The following is a 20,441-nucleotide window of genomic DNA, read 5'->3' as shown; positions in this document are numbered from 1 at the left end:
TGATCTTTCTAATTTTAATGCCAAATTAGATAATTACCCAATTTCACGGTCAATAGAACATGGAAAAGGATAGTGCGAGTGGGACATCCGTGTACTTTGGACACATTCTTGTTTGTCGTTAAGTTTTGTTTTCAACCGACCCTCATTGTCAATTTCTAGATGAAAGTCAAAATATGAGGCCGACTTAACTGCATCTGTCGTATCCTTTATCTCTAGTTCGATGGGATAAATACATTCAACATAGCCACCAAATTTAGTGAGAGAACATCATCTATATAGCGGAAAGTAAAGTTAAAGGATATTGCTAACTTCTTATCTTTCTACCTAAGAAGTTCCTGTATGAAGTCAGCCTAATAATAATAAAGAAACAAGTCAGCAAAAAGAGGGGCACAATTCCTTCCCATTAGAATGCAGACAGTCTTGAAAAACACGTCCTTCAAAAGTAAAAAATATTTTATCAATCAAGAAAACAAGCATGTTTATAATGTCAGTTTCAGAGAATTTTTTATTTGAATCAGAGTGATTCTTTACAAAGTAGGATTTATCCCTCCCCAAGACAAAATAAATCATTCCCAGGTGCGGCATCAGCATGGTTCAAATCACAAGGACTATTTCCTCTTTGTATTGGTTCTGTGAAAATTTCATTGAGTATATATGTCCAAGTATTCTGTTTTAGGGCTATGTCAATATTATCATCTTGGCCTGTTGCTTTTTGGGGATTTATATTTATTTTTATAGACACTCTAAACACTCTATCTTGTCCATGTTGTTAATTGTTTTGTAAATTGCAGCAATTTTATCATGGAAAACTTTATAAGCCATAATAAACCAAATTTGAACTATTCTTCTTAAACCATATTTGTTAGGATTTTCTGTTCTGAGGGATCTCTGTAAATGAAGTGTTCTTCTGAGAGATATAATACTACTCTTTTCATTGTTCTGAATTTTTATGAAGGAATAAATAAGTTATTAAAATTTACTGTTACAAAATGATAGAAATTATTATAAATTAAGGAATGTATCTCCCTCATGCAAAGCTCTGATTCCTTTCACGGATTTGGCTATACTTTTTGGACCTTTTGGATTATAGCTCTTCATCTTTTATATAAGCTTTGGATTTCAAATATTTTGGCCACGAGCATCACTGAAGAGACATGTATTGTCGAAATGCGCATCTGGTGCAAGAAAATTGGTACCGTTAATTTTATTAAGCTATTCAGTTGTTTTATATAATCTCTGTTACTCAATAACAAATCTAAAAATAAGTCTCCATGGGGATGTATCAATTGTTTGAATTTAGTTTTTTTTCTTTCTGTGGAGTATATTTTTTGTTTATACATTTTTTTTTACAGTTTGAATCCATGGTAGTTGTTGTAAAGTTATGTTTTCAACCAACCCTAATTGCCAATTTCTAGTTGCATTTGATAAAATTAAATATTCACAAAAGAGATGATTTCAGCTTGCCAATTGTGAACTTTCTATTTCTATGTAGAAACATTCAAGCAGCACCTGCATACAGAGTATTTATCTCTCAGTTGATAAGGGCTTATATTTCCTATCTGAATATCATGATTTTCTTGATAGAGAGTTGCTGCTCACAAGAAAACTTTTAAACTGAGAGTTCCAAGTGGTTAAGTTGAAATCGTCCCTTTATAAGTTTTACTGAGACCATCACAAGTTAGTTGACAATTATGGAATATCAATTTCACAAATGATAGGGGATATGTTTCTTATGTCGTAGCTACAATCTGGCCCCCTTTAGACTTATTACCGGGTTTGTACTAACATAAGCAACAAAACGGGTGTCACACGTGGAACATGATCTGTTTACAATTCCAGAACACCCGAGATCACCCCCAATTTTTGCTGGGGTTCATATTGCTGAGTCTTTAGTTTTCTTTGTTGTGTTTTGTGTACTATTGTTTGTCTATTTTTCTTTTTCTGTTTTAGCCATGGTGTTGTCAATTTACTGTGGCAAATGAGTTTGAATGTACCTCTGGTATCTTTCGAGCCAAGGGTTTCAAATGAACATTTGGTACTGGAAGGTCCAGGACCTTTGACACTCCTAACTGAAAGGTCCACAATCTATATTCCAGGTCCTACTTTTACTGGAAATATTTCATGATTCAGTAAGATACAAAAGTAACCCTCTTTTAAATTAAGTAGGCTCATATTATTAGGGAAAATTTCTGCAATGTTGGTACAAATTTGCACAGTAGTATCTGGAAATACCATTTGCATTTGAAAGATTAAAGTTTGATATCAATCAACACCAAGTTATAGGAACTACTGAAACTATCTGACCTAATAAATTAATAGTTGGATGGGAAATCATGTTTAACCACACTCTCAACTGAAAATCCTGTTTCAAACCAATTTATATCATAAGAAAAAGCAAATCACTTTTCAAATTATTTCATAATTACCAGAATTATAGTATAAAGAATATTTGACGCAAAAAAAAAATTATCAACAAGAATTATGTGTATATGATAAAAATCTAAAAATAAAAAGATAAATATGAAATATTGTCAGTAAAAACAACATTATTTGTTGTTAAAAAAAATCATTATACCAAGGAGGTCATATATATATAACCTCCTTGATTTTACACTATACAAATAATAATAATAAAAAAAAATCAAAAACAAATGCAGTATGACTACAAACATTGGCACATTAAAAAATACTTGTTAAAATTCTATAGAACATACTATACCTCAAATGCAGAACTTCATGTAATGATTTTATCAAATAATTAGATTAGTTGAGACTGAATTTAAAAAAAACAAAAAAACTTTTATCTTATTTATGTTCAGTTCAACGAGTGATCTGTGTATGGGTGTTGCATTACAACTATATTACATGCAAGTCAAATAAAGGCATACACAAAAATGTCCATTGATTTCCTATTTTATAAAATTAGTGTAAAGTAGAAAATACTGGAAACCTGACTTTGCAATTTTAGTGCCAAACATGTTTGTGATCCCTAATACTAATACTGAACTTCATCAACTTTCAAATCTAAGTGGAAGGGAACATATTTGCAATGTTATCAAATTTACAAAATTAGCAGAAATATAACCCTTGCTAATAATCTCACGTTTTATAGTTTACTATAAAGTTTTCACACCCAGCTTTAAACAAAACATCTTTTATGAATTACAAAATGATTTTTTGAAATCATAATAATGAATGGTACATGCTAAAAGTTGTCTACTTGGGTTGCTGACAAATACATTATTCTGCATTGTGTCTGAGTTATTTGATTATTTTTTCGGGATGCTACTAAATGTTAAAGCTGTATTTGATAAAATTAATACTAAATGAATATTCAAACAGTTAATGAAGTTGGAATTGAGATATTGAAAAAAAAACCACCAAATAAATAAATGAAAATTAATCTAACATGATATAAACAGCTGAGAAAGAAATTACATTGCTGTAAGGAGTTGTCTCCCATTATCATTTATCATTAAAACAAAAACAAAACAACATTTTCAACAATTGTCCCTTAAATTCTCTGAAAATATATGATTTCTGTGTTTTTTTGATTGACTATTCGATGTATCTATTTTACTTAAGGCACACAACAGTAAGAGCTAGAGTACCGGTAAATGAAAATTATCTTTTAAAATTAAAAAATATTTTTTTATTTCTTGAATTATCCTGTTACTTTCAATACACAGATGATACAAGCTTATAATGTGGATTCATTTATTTTCGTGGATACCAATTTAAGTGGATTAAGGATAACTTGCATATTCATAGACATTTCCTTTCGTGGCTTTGATGAGATCTGCATAGTCCTACAAACCTATAAAAAAAAATCATCATTTGTTGAACATTTAATTTCATGGTTTAACTGTACCCAAGAAATCCATGAAAATTGGTATCCAACAAATAATAATGTATCCACAGTATTTATAAAATATTTTTTTGTATTTTGTAAAATTTTACTTTAATCATACTGCATAGACAATTCTACAATTACAAATATATAATAAACATTAATAGTGCCTCAAATGCATAATAAATTCTTAGGATTTCTGGTTTCTGGTATAGCAATACCTGTTGTATTTCCTATACACTGATTATGAAATGGATTATCTTCCTTACATATGAGTGATATGACTCTTCTCTTCACAAGAAGTAAACGAATAAATGCACTTAATTATACCATTAAAGGGACATAATCACTAAAACATAATAACATAAGGATGACAATAATAATCGTCTTTTCAATCTTACGTTTTAAACAATCTTAATTTTAGATCACTTTTAGATCCATATTTCAGAAAAGATTTCCATTACATTAACAAGGAATTCTAAATCCTATTTATCCTCTAGAAAATTCAAGTTGAAACCCTCTATATTTTTATGAAGTTAACATTTAGAATTCATAGGAAAAAAAAGTACATTTAAAGATCAAACTCATAGATGTCTATAATTTTGATTTCTCTAGAAATCTAAGATTCAATGATATCTAGTAATAAAAGATTTAGTGAATTATCTTTAAATTTGATCCCAAAAAAAATAAAATGAAAATGATTTAAAATCAACTACTAAAGAAATGCATGTACCATACACTGAGACGATATAAACCATGAGACTTTTAACTCACTACAGTTTATATCTATACAGTATATCTATCTATAACTACACAATATATAATCAGAACAGCTCTAAAACAATGTCAAAGCATATCAAGACAGGTCATCCTTGAATTTAACAGTTTTTTCAATCGAACTTTCTGTTATTTTCTGTAAATCAGTTCCTTCTTTTTTGAGGCGACTAGTGGTTTCTACCTCAGTTCCAGTTCTATTTGTCGGCCATGGAGATTCACCTTCAAACTGTTCAGCTGTTGGTATATTTATAGATACGGTTGCAGGTGATAGAGGTGCTGATCTTTTGGGATCTGCTACTTTGGTTTCCTCTCTCTCTTCCACAGGTGGTTCTGGAGACGGAGCAGGTGCTGGGGTCGTTTGTTTGACCTCTCGTTCTTTTTCAACAACCTGCACTTTGTTCTGTTTAGTTACCTGTCTTATTGCTTCATTAGTTTTTGCTTGAGATATATATTCATCTTGTTTCGGTAGGTTTGGGTGTGTTGGATTAGGAATAGGCATTTTGATTTGAGAAGAAATCTGAATATATTCAGTTTCAGATTTGGGGCCAAAACTTGAGTATAGTGCTGGACTTCCAATACGCCCTGATCTTCCAGAAGAACTACGATAACCAAGTTTTGAACCAGAACGTTCACCATTCCTATATGATCTATCACTTCCTCTGACAGAACTTGCAGACTTCAATGAAATATCTGTGTTAGATCGTACAAGAGATCCTGTTGGGGGACCTACTACTAAATCAGATGTCTTCGACCGACCTATGCTATAATTCAAGGTCACAACTTTGGCCTTGGAATGTTTAGAACTTATATCACTTCTGTCACTAGCATGTGAATCCACAATACTAATTTTGCTAGGACTGTGCACATTTTCTTTTCCATCATCCATCCGTGGAGACATTCCATTTTGTTCAAAATAAATACTACTTCCGTCCAGGCTATCCTCTGACCTATGATGTGTCCGTCGGTTATCAAGCGTATGTCGCAAAACATCGTCAACCGATAAATTATGAAGCATTGATTCATCATCCAATGATTTCTGGTCTATAGTAATGTCTACAAGTTTATTATTTTGTTCATGACCAGTAACATATGTACGTGATTTTGGACGATGTTTTACTTTATAACTCCCTGGTCTTTCGATTATTGTCATACTTATTTTTTCTTTCAATCTATCTTCCTCATTTTCTTTAGTAAACAAAACTGGATGTGTCTCACATAAATTCTGAAACAAAAAATGACTTTCTTAATAATTGATGATACAAAGAACAAAATGGCTGGTAAAGGGCATAGTAAATTAGTAATCAGAAAAAAAATCCTGTAAAGTCACATTAAAGATAGACTATTTACTTATCAATCTTTGATAATGTTTACTTGAAGTTAATTGAAACACATCTTTAAGTATAGTATAAATTAAAAGAAGTACCCTGTATCTTTAAAAGTAAAAATTTACACTTCTTACAAAGCAAATGAGATACTTCTGATGATTGATGACAAACTAGCGTCAATCTAATCAAAAGGGTTAACAATCAAGGACTTTGGATATCTGAGTTAAAAGCATCTGCACTGAGATGAATTTACATCAGATGAAGAATAGTCTGTGGCGAATTCAGAATTTTCACTGACTACCACAGAAGGGGCAGTGGCCCAGGCACCCTGGACCCCTCTTAATCTGCCTCTGATAGTTAAATTAATAAATACTTACTGGTTTAGCTCTTTCCTCTAGTTCCCCTCTAGGGGAGATAACTTTAGTGACAGGACTGGTAACTGCATCATCCCAACATAGTGGAATGATCATGACACCATTACTTTTCCTTTCAGGTTCTTCTTCCTTTATGTAGCTGTTAAAGTAATGAACAAAAGTATTTTTTGATAATTAATTTTTTTTTAACATAAGAAACATAGGTCACTATCATTTTCTGCTGTCAATTACAAAAATATATTTGCCCTGCTCAAAACTTTGAAATTTTTTTTTTCATTGGAGCGTCACTGATGAGTCTTATGTAGACAAAACAGGCGTCTGGCCTAAATACTAAATATGAATCCTGGTATCTATGATGAGTTTATTTACAACTAAACGGTAAATGCCACTGCTGGTGGAGTTTTAATTCCCCGAGGGTATCACCAGCCCAGTAGTCAGCACTTCTGTGTGGACTTGAATTGTCATTGATATGGTCACAATATTAAATTAATTGTTTACAATCCATTAAACTTTTTGAAATCCTTAGGCTTTTCTACCTCAGGAATAGATTACCTTAGCTGTATTTGGTAAAACTTTTATGATTTTTTGGTCCTCTATGCTCTTCAACTTCATACTTTATTTGGCCGTTTTAACCTTTTTTCATTCGAGCGTCACTGTTGAGTCTTTTGTAAACAAAACGCACGTCTGGCGTAAATACTAAATTTGAATCCTAGTATCTATGATGAGTTTATTTATTGACATATAAAGATTTGTAAATATTGAAGATGCTTAAAATGGTTTGGTTTGATCTGTGTACATGCTTTTTCCCATAACCTTGGTTGTTCCTATATGGTATGACTTTGCCTTCTCGAATCTACTTTATCTCCTTTCTGTATATATTACCTTGTTTCTCTGGTCCATCTCTTGACCTTAAGATCTTGAGACTGGACACTTCCATTGATGCTAATCCTAACTTTATCTCCTTTCTGTATATATTACCTTGTTTCTCTGGTCCATCTCTTGACCTTAAGATCTTGAGACTGGACACTTCCATTGATGCCAATCCTAACTTTGTTTCCTTTCTGTATATATTACCTTGTTTCTCTGGTCCATCTCTTGACCTTAAGATCTTGAGACTGGACACTTCCATTGATGCCAATCCTAACTTTATCTCCTTTCTGTATATATTACCTTGTTTCTCTGGTCCATCTCTTGACCTTAAGATCTTGAGACTGGACACTTCCATTGATGCCAATCCTAACTTTGTTTCCTTTCTGTATATATTACCTTGTTTCTCTGGTCCATCTCTTGACCTTAAGATCTTGAGACTGGACACTTCCATTGATGCCAATCCTAACTTTATCTCCTTTCTGTATATATTACCTTGTTTCTCTGGTCCATCTCTTGACCTTTAGATCTTGAGACTGGACACTTCCATTGATCCCAATCCTAACTTTATCTCCTTTCTGTATATATTACCTTGTTTCTCTGGTCCATCTCTTGACCTTTAGATCTTGAGACTGGACACTTCAATTGATGCCAATCCTAACTTTGTTTCCTTTCTGTATATATTACCTTGTTTCTCTGGTCCATCTCTTGACCTTAAGATCTTGAGACTGGACACTTCCATTGATGCCAATCCTAACTTTGTTTCCTTTCTGTATATATTACCTTGTTTCTCTGGTCCATCTCTTGACCTTTAGATCTTGAGACTGGACACTTCAATTGATGCCAATTCTAACTTTATCTCCTTTCTGTATATATTACCTTGTTTCTCTGGTCCATCTCTTGACCTTTAGATCTTGAGACTGGACACTTCCATTGATGCCAATCCTAACTTTATCTCCTTTCTGTATATATTACCTTGTTTCTCTGGTCCATCTCTTGACCTTAAGATCTTGAGACTGGACACTTCCATTGATGCCAATCCTAACTTTATCTCCATTCTGTATATATTACCTTGTTTCTCTGGTCCATCTCTTGACCTTTAGATCTTGAGACTGGACACTTCCATTGATGCCAATCCTAATTTTGTCTCCTTTCTGTATATATTACCTTGTTTCTCTGGTCCATCTCTTGACCTTAAGATCTTGAGACTGGACATTTCCATTGATGCCAATCCTAACTTTATCTCCTTTCTGTATATATTACCTTGTTTCTCTGGTCCATCTCTTGACCTTAAGATCTTGAGACTGGACACTACCACTGATGCCAATCCTAACTTTGTTTCCTTTCTGTATATATTACCTTGTTTCTCTGGTCCATCTCTTGACCTTAAGATCTTGAGACTGGACACTTCCATTGATGCCAATCCTAACTTTATCTCCTTTCTGTATATATTACCTTGTTTCTCTGGTCCATCTCTTGACCTTTAGATCTTGAGACTGGACACTTCCATTGATGCCAATCCTAACTTTGTTTCCTTTCTGTATATATTACCTTGTTTCTCTGGTCCATCTCTTGACCTTAAGATCTTGAGACTGGACACTTCCATTGATCCCAATCCTAACTTTATCTCCATTCTGTATATATTACCTTGTTTCTCTGGTCCATCTCTTGACCTTTAGATCTTGAGACTGGACACTTCAATTGATGCCAATCCTAACTTTGTTTCCTTTCTGTATATATTACCTTGTTTCTCTGGTCCATCTCTTGACCTTAAGATCTTGAGACTGGACACTTCCATTGATGCCAATCCTAACTTTATCTCCTTTCTGTATATATTACCTTGTTTCTCTGGTCCATCTCTTGACCTTTAGATCTTGAGACTGGACACTTCAATTGATGCCAATCCTAACTTTATCTCCTTTCTGTATATATTACCTTGTTTCTCTGGTTCATCTCTTGACCTTAAGATCTTGAGACTGGACACTTCCATTGATGCCAATCCTAACTTTATCTCCTTTCTGTATATATTACCTTGTTTCTCTGGTCCATCTCTTGACCTTTAGATCTTGAGACTGGACACTTCCATTGATGCCAATCCTAACTTTATCTCCTTTCTGTATATATTACCTTGTTTCTCTGGTCCATCTCTTGACCTTTAGATCTTGAGACTGGACACTTCCATTGATGCCAATCCTAATTTTGTCTCCTTTCTGTATATATTACCTTGTTTCTCTGGTCCATCTCTTGACCTTAAGATCTTGAGACTGGACACTTCCATTGATGCCAATCCTAACTTTATCTCCTTTCTGTATATATTACCTTGTTTCTCTGGTCCATCTCTTGACCTTTAGATCTTGAGACTGGACACTTCCATTGATGCCAATCCTAACTTTATCCCCTTTCTGTATATATTACCTTGTTTCTCTGGTCCATCTTTTGACCTTAAGATCTTGAGACTGGACACTTCAATTGATGCCAATCCTAACTTTATCCCCTTTCTGTATATATTACCTTGTTTCTCTGGTCCATCTCTTGACCTTAAGATCTTGAGACTGGACACTTCCATTGATGCCAATCCTAACTTTATCTCCTTTCTGTATATATTACCTTGTTTCTCTGGTCCATCTCTTGACCTTAAGATCTTGAGACTGGACACTTCCATTGATGCCAATCCTAACTTTGTTTCCTTTCTGTATATATTACCTTGTTTCTCTGGTCCATCTCTTGACCTTTAGATCTTGAGACTGGACACTTCCATTGATGCCAATCCTAACTTTATCTCCTTTCTGTATATATTACCTTGTTTCTCTGGTCCATCTCTTGACCTTAAGATCTTGAGACTGGACATTTCCATTGATGCCAATCCTAACTTTATCTCCTTTCTGTATATATTACCTTGTTTCTCTGGTCCATCTCTTGACCTTAAGATCTTGAGACTGGACACTACCACTGATGCCAATCCTAACTTTATCTCCTTTCTGTATATATTACCTTGTTTCTCTGGTCCATCTCTTGACCTTTAGATCTTGAGACTGGACACTTCCATTGATGCCAATCCTAACTTTATCTCCATTCTGTATATATTACCTTGTTTCTCTGGTCCATCTCTTGACCTTAAGATCTTGAGACTGGACACTTCCACTGATGCCAATCCTAACTTTATATCCTTTCTGTATATATTACCTTGTTTCTCTGGTCCATCTCTTGACCTTAAGATCTTGAGACTGGACACTTCCATTGATGCCAATCCTAACTTTATCTCCTTTCTGTATATATTACCTTGTTTCTCTGGTCCATCTCTTGACCTTAAGATCTTGAGACTGGACACTTCCATTGATGCCAATCCTAACTTTATCTCCATTCTGTATATATTACCTTGTTTCTCTGGTCCATCTCTTGACCTTTAGATCTTGAGACTGGACACTTCCATTGATGCCAATCCTAACTTTGTCTCCTTTCTGTAACTGCTGAGCTACCTTACTACCAACACTACTCTCTATGTTGTAATACTCTGTCTCCTCTGTCACTGTAATAGGTCAAGGTCAATAAATATAGGTATCAAGTTAACACAAGGTCAATAAATATAGGTATCAAGTAAACACAAGGTCAATAAATATAGGTATCAAGTTAACACAAGGTCAATAAATATAGGTATCAAGTTAACACAAGGTCAATAGATATAGGTATCAAGTAAACACATAAATAGTTTGTTCATGGTTGACTGATTAGTGTTTCTTATAGCAGTCTTAGCACAAAAAGGCTACTATGCAGGCAGGTTCATATATGAGACAGCGTATTGCTTAATTTGATATTTAGTATATGTGATGCCGTGTAAGTAAATATGAATCAACGTTTTTCAACGGTAAATATTAACTTGTACATGTAAAATGAAATATTATTTAAAACTTTCATATTAGATCATGATATCTATATTTCAAGGATCTTTGTATTGTATTGTGTGTTGCATATTTTTGAGACATTTTGATGTGATTAATAATGTCAACTTGATCTGAAAAATCAAAAACATATATTACATTAAATTACCTTGTTTTTTTTTTAAATTGGTTAGAACATGCCTTATGTTGTTAAGTTATCATGCATGGTAATGTTAGGTGCGCATGGGACATAATGAAAGATAGAAAGATCATATCACCATATTGAAGTATCTGTTAACAGTCAATTAAAAATTGATTTATTGATATACAAGCTAAAAAGAATTTCCGTATAACATTATTTTATCAAATTATCTCCCCTTATTCTGAAGTTACCAGTTTTATTTAAAATACTAACATAAAAAGTATAAAAATGCTGTACATTTTTGTATTTGTGTATTTGTTTTTAGAGAAGACAACTATTTCAACATTATTTTTGAGACAATGTATTTATATAATTTCAATGTTCTTTTATCCTTATCCATTTTTTTTTTAATTACTTGTAAGTAAGTACTTATTTATACTATTATTTGTATATGATATATCTATTAATAAAATTACTTAAACACTTATGATTATTTTCTCATAATTTAAAACTTAAAAGCATATTTTTTTTCATATTCTCTGACTGTAAAAAGAATAAAGTTCAAAGATTTCATTCCATCTGCATTATCTTTCCTTGTTATGTTATAATTGAAATGAGGCTTATTTCTGAGCATTTAACAAAGCAGTAAATATAAAGATTGCTGTTTATCCCTGTCTGTTTGCAAATCTACTACAAACTAACTAGCAAATGCTGCAAATCTACTACAACTTACAAGCAAATGCATCCACAATGCCAGTGGATCCCTCTGCTGGTGTTCCCCCAAACATCAGCCAACTATCAAAGCTAGTGGGACCCTCCTTGGATTGTCCCCTTACAAACACACCCTGGTTTAAGTTGTGGTGGTCTGGTTCCCAATGCTCATGAATTTTCTGTGTTAATTCTTTTGTTTGTCTACTTGACACCAAAAGAGGATCATTTTTCTTTTTTCGATCTTCAGATTTTTGTACTGCTCCTATAAATTTAATATAACACTGCCTTGTTATATGTCTAAAAGAGATGCATTTATTTTTAGCTAAGCTCTAATATAGCTTTAACAACTGAATCTAACTTAAGGTAGTATGGAAGCCAAAATATAGTGGAGGCCACTTAGGAATATCAATCAATTTAAATAGATTGTTTTGCTTAAATTAGGAAACTGATATATTTCACAATTTTCTGAAGATATTTTGTAAATGTGTTTTTTCTCATTTTTTAATTTTTAATTCTGATATTTGTTCCTAGACTTTGGAAATAAAATGCCTTTTTGCAAGTACAAAAAAAATCTAAATAGTTTATCAATATTCCAATACTACCATAAGTTCTTATAACAAACTTTTAGTAACTGTAATAGCTTATGAATCTTACTAAATTTCTTATAGCCATATATTAATCACAGTCACAGATCAACAATATAGGATAAAAATTCATGCATGTTTTTTTTTCCCAAAATATTATAAGGAGTAGACTTAATTTGCAAATATAAAGATTGTTCTGGTTAATTTTTTTTTGTTGTTAATTGGAAAGATAAAAACCAAAACCTGTGCAATAACTGCAGTTAACTTGCTGTAACATTTTTTTTGTCTCAGAAATATATTTCTAATGATTTTGAGCACATGTTTTCAGGCATAGGTAAGACAATTCTCTATTGTGAAAGTCCTTGTTGATAAGTTGTTGATTCATGTGATTGTTGAAAACCTTGTGGTTTGAAGCTTTTAAAAGTACAAATTAAAGAAACTTTCTAATTATCACAATCTTTTAATTCAATATTTCGAATGGACCACAAAATTTCACAAACATTGACTGGTACTTCCACAAATAGTTATTTCTTCAAAATGACTTAAATTAGCTAAGCTGCAAGTTGGAACAAAACTTATAAATCTGAAAAATGTTATACCAAAGTTTAACTGCATTAGTTAGAAGACACCAAGTTTATCTTTTCTATTACAGTACCTGCTGTTTTGGGACGTAAATTAGACCTTGGTCTGTTAGCCCTTGGTGTTGATGGCTGTGATTTGGAGGAAGTCAGCGGTCTTCCTTGAATCTCAACTAAAAAAGAAAATAACTAAATTTTTTAAAAAGGAAATTTTGTTTATGACAAAGTTGTGCATAGTGACAAATTATCAAACAAAATGGTGGATACACAGAGAAATTTCAAAAATACATTGTTAAGGTCAAATATAATATAAGTATGTGCTTCCTCAAACCCTATCTGTTCTAATTTTTAGTGCCTACCATTACGCTTTTTATTCCATTTTGGAACAAGCAGTCAGACTGATTCCCTAGTAGAAACCAGCTGAAACATGTTTGTAAAAAAGAATGATATTGCCTACCTACTACTGACCCTATTTTTTCAGCATGTTAGCGGAAACACATGAATTTTTTTTTTTGCCTTATTGGGGTTACTTTTATTGCAAGGGGAAAATAAGCTTGAATCTCTGGAGCAAGAAAATGATTACAGTAATTTCCTGTAAGATAAAAAAACAAAAAAAAAAACATTTTGACTTCTTAATGGTATCAATATTGACAGATCTAATCCTGATTTTATAGAAATTCAATAAATATTATCATCATATGTCAACATAATGGTATAAAGTTATCAGATAAAGCTGCAATGACTTTACACTTTTCTTTTATCAGTCTTCCATAATGTTTATTGCTGTAAATTACCAAACTATTTATTGACAGCCAAATCATTGGTAATTCCATTTAATGTTTGTATAATAAACATATTATTTTTATAACTAATTATAAAAAAATTATTATTTTGTCAGCAAAAAATAATTTGAGAATGTTCTCACATTAAGAATAAATGAAGATAAGTTGCATGACTGATTTCAATACTGTTAAATAAGAATAATCCATTTTGAAAACATTATTAAAAGTCTTTATATTGAGAACAAATTAAAAGATTACACAGTGTTATAAGTTAATCAGTACTGGGTGTTTACACAGACAGACAATATGGATCAAACTGTTTAAAAATATGTTAAGTTTCCACAATAAACTATCGATGCTGTCAGTTTTTATTGCAAAAAACTGTATCTTCAGATGTTTTTCTTGATGATAAGTTATTGTTGACATATGAGCTTGTACTTGAGTGGGGTGTTGTTTTTTATTTTTTCTCATGCTTGTTTTCATTAATTGTTTTGCATTGTTTGTTCTTGTATTGTGCCGTTACATCTCTGTCCCACTGTTAAGGGGGAGGGGGGAGGGTTTGCCGCCAGCAAACTAGTTTAACCTCCCCATATTCTGTATGTGCCTGTCCAGAACCATTTAATTCAGTGGTTTTTGTTTGTTGCTACATATCATATTTTTTTGTTCATTATTTTGTACATGAATCAGGCAACTTTGTGTTACATTTGTCATTTCAGGGCTTTTTTTAGAGCTGAATATGCTGTATGGGTTTGAAGGCTGTACAGTGACCTATAGTTGTTTATTTCTGTGTCATCTGATCTCTTATGGAAGGTTGTCTCATTGGCAATCATTCCACATCTACTTAGTGACCTATAGTTGTTTATTTCTGTGTCATCAGGTCTCTTATGGAAGGTTGTCTCTGTATGGGTTTGAAGGCTGTACAGTGACCTATAGTTGTTTATTTCTGTGTCATCTGGTCTCTTATGGAAGGCTGTACAGTGACCTATAGTTGTTTATTTCTGTGTCATCTGGTCTCTTATGGAAGGCTGTACAGTGACCTATAGTTGTTTATTTCTGTGTCATCTGGTCTCTTATGGAAGGCTGTACAGTGACCTATAGTTGTTTATTTCTGTGTCATCTGATCTCTTATGGAAGGCTGTACATTGACCTATAGTTGTTTATTTCTGTGTCATCTGATCTCTTATGGAAGGCTGCACAGTGACCTATAGTTGTTTATTTCTGTGTCATCTGATCTCTTATGGAAGGCTGTACAGTGACCTATAGTTGTTTATTTCTGTGTCATCTGATCTCTTATGGAAGGTTGTCTCATTGGAAATCATTCCACATCTACCTATAGTTGTTTATTTCTGTGTCATCTGATCTCTTATGGAAGGTTGTCTCATTGGAAATCATTCCACATCTACCTATAGTTGTTTATTTCTGTGTCATCTGATCTCTTATGGAAGGTTGTCTCATTGGAAATCATTCCACATCTACCTATAGTTGTTTATTTCTGTGTCATCTGGTCTCTTATGGAAGGTTGTCTCATTGGAAATCATTCCACATCTACCTATAGTTGTTTATTTCTGTGTCATCTGGTCTCTTATGGAAGGTTGTCTCATTGGAAATCATTCCACATCTACCTATAGTTGTTTATTTCTGTGTCATCTGATCTCTTATGGAAGGTTGTCTCATTGGGTTTGAAGGCTGTACAGTGACCTATAGTTGTTTATTTCTGTGTCATCTGATCTCTTATGGAAGGTTGTCTCATTGGAAATCATTCCACATCTACCTATAGTTGTTTATTTCTGTGTCATCTGATCTCTTATGGAAGGTTGTCTCATTGGAAATCATTCCACATCTACCTATAGTTGTTTATTTCTGTGTCATCTGATCTCTTATGGAAGGTTGTCTCATTGGAAATCATTCCACATCTACCTATAGTTGTTTATTTCTGTGTCATCTGATCTCTTATGGAAGGTTGTCTCATTGGGTTTGAAGGCTGTACAGTGACCTATAGTTGTTTATTTCTGTGTCATCTGATCTATTATGGAAGGTTGTACAGTGACCTATAGTTGTTTATTTCTGTGTCATCAGGTCTCTTATGGAAGGCTGTACAGTGACCTATAGTTGTTTATTTCTGTGTCATCTGATCTCTTATGGAAGGCTGTACAGTGACCTATAGTTGTTTATTTCTGTGTCATCTGATCTCTTATGGAAGGCTGTACAGTGACCTATAGTTGTTTATTTCTGTGTCATCTGGTCTCTTATGGAAGGCTGTACAGTGACCTATAGTTGTTTATTTCTGTGTCATCTGATCTCTTATGGAAGGTTGTACAGTGACCTATAGTTGTTTATTTCTGTGTCATCTGATCTCTTATGGAAGGCTGTACAGTGACCTATAGTTGTTTATTTCTGTGTCATCTGATCTCTTATGGAAGGCTGTACAGTGACCTATAGTTGTTTATTTCTGTGTCATCTGATCTCTTATGGAAGGTTGTCTCATTGGGTTTGAAGGCTGTACAGTGACTTATAGTTGTTTATTTCTGTGTCATCTGATCTCTTATGGAAGGTTGTCTCATTGGAAATCATTCCACGGGTTTGAAGGCTGTACAGTGACCTATAGTTGTTTATTTCTGTGTCATCTGATCTCTTATGGAAGGTTGTCTCATTGGAAATCATTCCACGGGTTTGAAGGCTGTACAGTGACCTATAGTTGTTTATTTCTGTGTCATCTGATCTCTTATGGAAGGTTGTCTCATTGGGTTTGAAGGCTGTACAGTGACCTATAGTTGTTTATTTCTGTGTCATCTGGTCTCTTATGGAAGGTTGTCTCATTGGGTTTGAAGGCTGTACAGTGACCTATAGTTGTTTATTTCTGTGTCATCTGGTCTCTTATGGAAGGTTGTCTCATTGGGTTTGAAGGTTGTACAGTGACCTATAGTTGTTTATTTCTGTGTCATCTGATCTCTTATGGAAGGTTGTCTCATTGGTATGGGTTTGAAGGCTGTACAGTGACCTATAGTTGTTTATTTCTGTGTCATCTGATCTCTTATGGAAGGTTGTCTCATTGGTATGGGTTTGAAGGCTGTACAGTGACCTATAGTTGTTTATTTCTGTGTCATCTGGTCTCTTATGGAAGGTTGTCTCATTGGTATGGGTTTGAAGGCTGTACAGTGACCTATAGTTGTTTATTTCTGTGTCATCTGATCTCTTATGGAAGGCTGTACAGTGACCTATAGTTGTTTATTTCTGTGTCATCTGATCTCTTATGGAAGGCTGTACAGTGACCTATAGTTGTTTATTTCTGTGTCATCTGATCTCTTATGGAAGGCTGTACAGTGACCTATAGTTGTTTATTTCTGTGTCATCTGATCTCTTATGGAAGGTTGTCTCATTGGTATGGGTTTGAAGGCTGTACAGTGACCTATAGTTGTTTATTTCTGTGTCATCTGATCTCTTATGGAAGGTTGTCTCATTGGCAATCATTCCACGGGTTTGAAGGCTGTACAGTGACCTATAGTTGTTTATTTCTGTGTCATCTGATCTCTTATGGAAGGTTGTCTCTGTATGGGTTTGAAGGCTGTGCAGTGACCTATAGTTGTTTATTTCTGTGTCATCTGATCTCTTATGGAAGGTTGTCTCATTGGCAATCATTCCACGGGTTTGAAGGCTGTACAGTGACCTATAGTTGTTTATTTCTGTGTCATCTGATCTCTTATGGAAGGTTGTCTCTGTATGGGTTTGAAGGCTGTGCAGTGACCTATAGTTGTTTATTTCTGTGTCATCTGATCTCTTATGGAAGGTTGTCTCATTGGGTTTGAAGGCTGTGCAGTGACCTATAGTTGTTTATTTCTGTGTCATCTGGTCTCTTATGGAAGGTTGTCTCATTGGTATGGGTTTGAAGGTTGTACAGTGACCTATAGTTGTTTATTTCTGTGTCATCTGATCTCTTATGGAAGGCTGTACATTGACCTATAGTTGTTTATTTCTGTGTCATCTGATCTCTTATGGAAGGTTGTCTCTGTATGGGTTTGAAGGCTGTGCAGTGACCTATAGTTGTTTATTTCTGTGTCATCTGGTCTCTTATGGAAGGTTGTCTCATTGGTATGGGTTTGAAGGTTGTACAGTGACCTATAGTTGTTTATTTCTGTGTCATCTGATCTCTTATGGAAGGCTGTACATTGACCTATAGTTGTTTATTTCTGTGTCATCTGGTCTCTTATGGAAGGCTGTACATTGACCTATAGTTGTTTATTTCTGTGTCATCTGATCTCTTATGGAAGGTTGTACAGTGACCTATAGTTGTGTCTGTGTCATCTGTGTCATCTGGTCTCTTATGGAAGGTTGTCTCATTGGCAATCATTCCACATCTACTTATTTTTATATTGTAAATTTTTAAATACAAAATCACTTAGGTGCAAGTTCTGAACTTTTTAAATGTTGGGTTAATTAATTTAACAGTAAGAGTTCTTTATGTAACATACTGTTTAAGCGTTTAAATTTCCTGAGATGATCCTGGTCACCATGATACTGTCTGTTTGGAGATTGTGGACGTCTTCCCTTGGACGGAGCTGACTGTATGTTTCTGAAATAACAAATATTAACTATTAAAGCACATGTTAATATGTGGTTAGGTGTACTCGGAGCAAGATCTTTTAAGAATTTTCATCTTTACAAAAAAAAATGTTTTTTTATAAATTAAATTAATACCAACTGAGCCATATGTGAGGGTGGTAATGCCCTTCACTGTCAGGTGTCAAACAAAAATTTACAGTTAGTGTCAAATTGGTTAAAATTTTACAACGATTCGTCAAAATATCATTATCGTGATTCGTCAGATGTCTCAAATAATTATCGTTACTGTTATTTTTGGGAAAAAAGCATGATTTGTCAAATTCTGCTGATTTTTTTATCATTTAATAGAAAGTGTACATTTTATTGTCATGCACTAAAAATTACCGTTAACGTCATTTGGCAAGAATTTTTATTATTATACGTCATGAAGGTATCCCCATTACTACCCTCATATGTGGGGAGATATCTTTATTAATCTTATCAGGAATGCACAGTCAATTTAAACTATTTTGTTTCGTGGCACATAAAATAATTCCACCCAAAGTTTTATTTTTATTTTCTGAAGGCACAATATAGGAGTTATCTTTCATATCTTATTTCAAAATCATGTTGACTGTTTTGTTTTCATTGTACTCACATGTTTTATATCCACAAAATCGGACAAAGTTGCATATGTAGCTTAAAATAAAGCCTTGAGAGACTGTGACACATACTTTTTATTATATTTATGAAAACAGCATGATATAAACTTCATTTTGGCAAAGTAAAAAAAACGTGTTTTAGAATCCACACTAACCATAGTAAATAAAATACTTACCTTGGTTTATTGTATATGGAGTGTATAAGTTGATGCTGTTCTTTAATGATATCTGTGGATGATTTTGGCCTATATGTCCTGGTACCGGTCACATCAATATTGACAGTTCGACAGGATAATACTGGTTGTGGAGGGTAATAACGATGTTTTATTTCTATTTCACCTAGTGGCCGCTTCTACAAAATAAAACAAATAAAGTATTAAATATATGAACAACAAATCCACTCCAAATATATGATATCTTGATGTATAGACTAACATGTTATTGTCTGAAGGGTATCATGAAAACAGGAATATACCAAAGAGCAATAAACAACAAATAGTGAAAACATAAACAGGCAACATCATGGTCAAAACATAAACAGACATCACTATGGTAAAAACATAAACAGACCACACCATGGTAAAAACATAAACAGACCACACCATGGTCAAAACATAAACAGACAACACCATGGTCAGAACATAAACAGACAACACCATGGTCAAAACAGAAACAGACTGAGACTTCCACACCATGGTCAAAACAGAAACAGACTGAGACTTCCACACCATGGTCGAAACATAAACAGGCAACATCATGGTCAAAACATACACAGACAACAACATGGTCAAAACAGACAACACAATGGTCAAAACATAAACAGACAACACCATGGTCAAAACATACAAAGACCACACCATGGTCAGAACATAAACAGACAACACAATGGTCAAAACATAAACAGGTAACACAATGGTCAAAACATAAACAGACCACACCATGGTCAAAACATAAATAGACCACACCATGGTCAAAACATAAACAGACAACACCATGGTCAGAACATAAACAGATGACACCATGGTCAAAATCCATGGTCAGAACATAAATAGACAACACCATGATCAAAACATAAACAGGCAACACCATGGTCAAAACATAAACAGACAACATCATGGACAAAACAGAAAACACCATGGTCAAACATAAACAGACAACACCATGGTAAAAACATATAAAGACCACACCATGGTTGAAACATAAACATACAACACCATGGTCAAAACATAAACAGACAACACCATGGTCAGAACATAAACAGACAACACCATGGTCAAAACATAAACAGGCAACACCATGGTCAAAACATAAACAGACAACATCATGGTCAAAACAGACCACACCATGGTCAAAACAAACATACAACACCATGGTCAAA

At 33.7% G+C, this 20,441-nt stretch overlaps 1 protein-coding gene across 7 annotated transcripts in view; it reads right to left on the bottom strand.

The window, feature by feature from the left end:
- Nucleotides 1-2,402: 2,402 nt before the first annotated feature.
- The window catches only part of LOC143064103 (uncharacterized), a 49,710-nt gene continuing 31,671 nt past the window's right edge, over nt 2,403-20,441 (bottom strand). For 6 of the 7 annotated variants that reach the window (XM_076236665.1, XM_076236700.1, XM_076236692.1 and 3 more), the window contains 7 exons: nt 19,240-19,415; nt 18,332-18,432; nt 13,161-13,256; nt 11,944-12,183; nt 10,569-10,719; nt 6,330-6,465; nt 2,403-5,849 (listed from right to left, as the gene is read on the bottom strand). In XM_076236665.1, coding sequence (XP_076092780.1) covers nt 4,707-5,849; nt 6,330-6,465; nt 10,569-10,719; nt 11,944-12,183; nt 13,161-13,256; nt 18,332-18,432; nt 19,240-19,415 — 2,043 coding nt within the window. In that variant the 3' untranslated portion in view covers nt 2,403-4,706. The remainder of the gene's footprint in view (nt 5,850-6,329; nt 6,466-10,568; nt 10,720-11,943; nt 12,184-13,160; nt 13,257-18,331; nt 18,433-19,239; nt 19,416-20,441) is intronic. The other variant, XM_076236717.1, reaches the window with a different exon arrangement.

The sequence above is a fragment of the Mytilus galloprovincialis genome, chromosome 1 (genome assembly GCF_965363235.1).
Source record: "Mytilus galloprovincialis chromosome 1, xbMytGall1.hap1.1, whole genome shotgun sequence".
Lineage (NCBI taxonomy): Eukaryota > Metazoa > Mollusca > Bivalvia > Mytilida > Mytilidae > Mytilus > Mytilus galloprovincialis.
The sequence above is the reverse complement of the archived record's forward strand: the minus strand, read 5'-3'. Positions and strand labels throughout refer to the sequence as shown.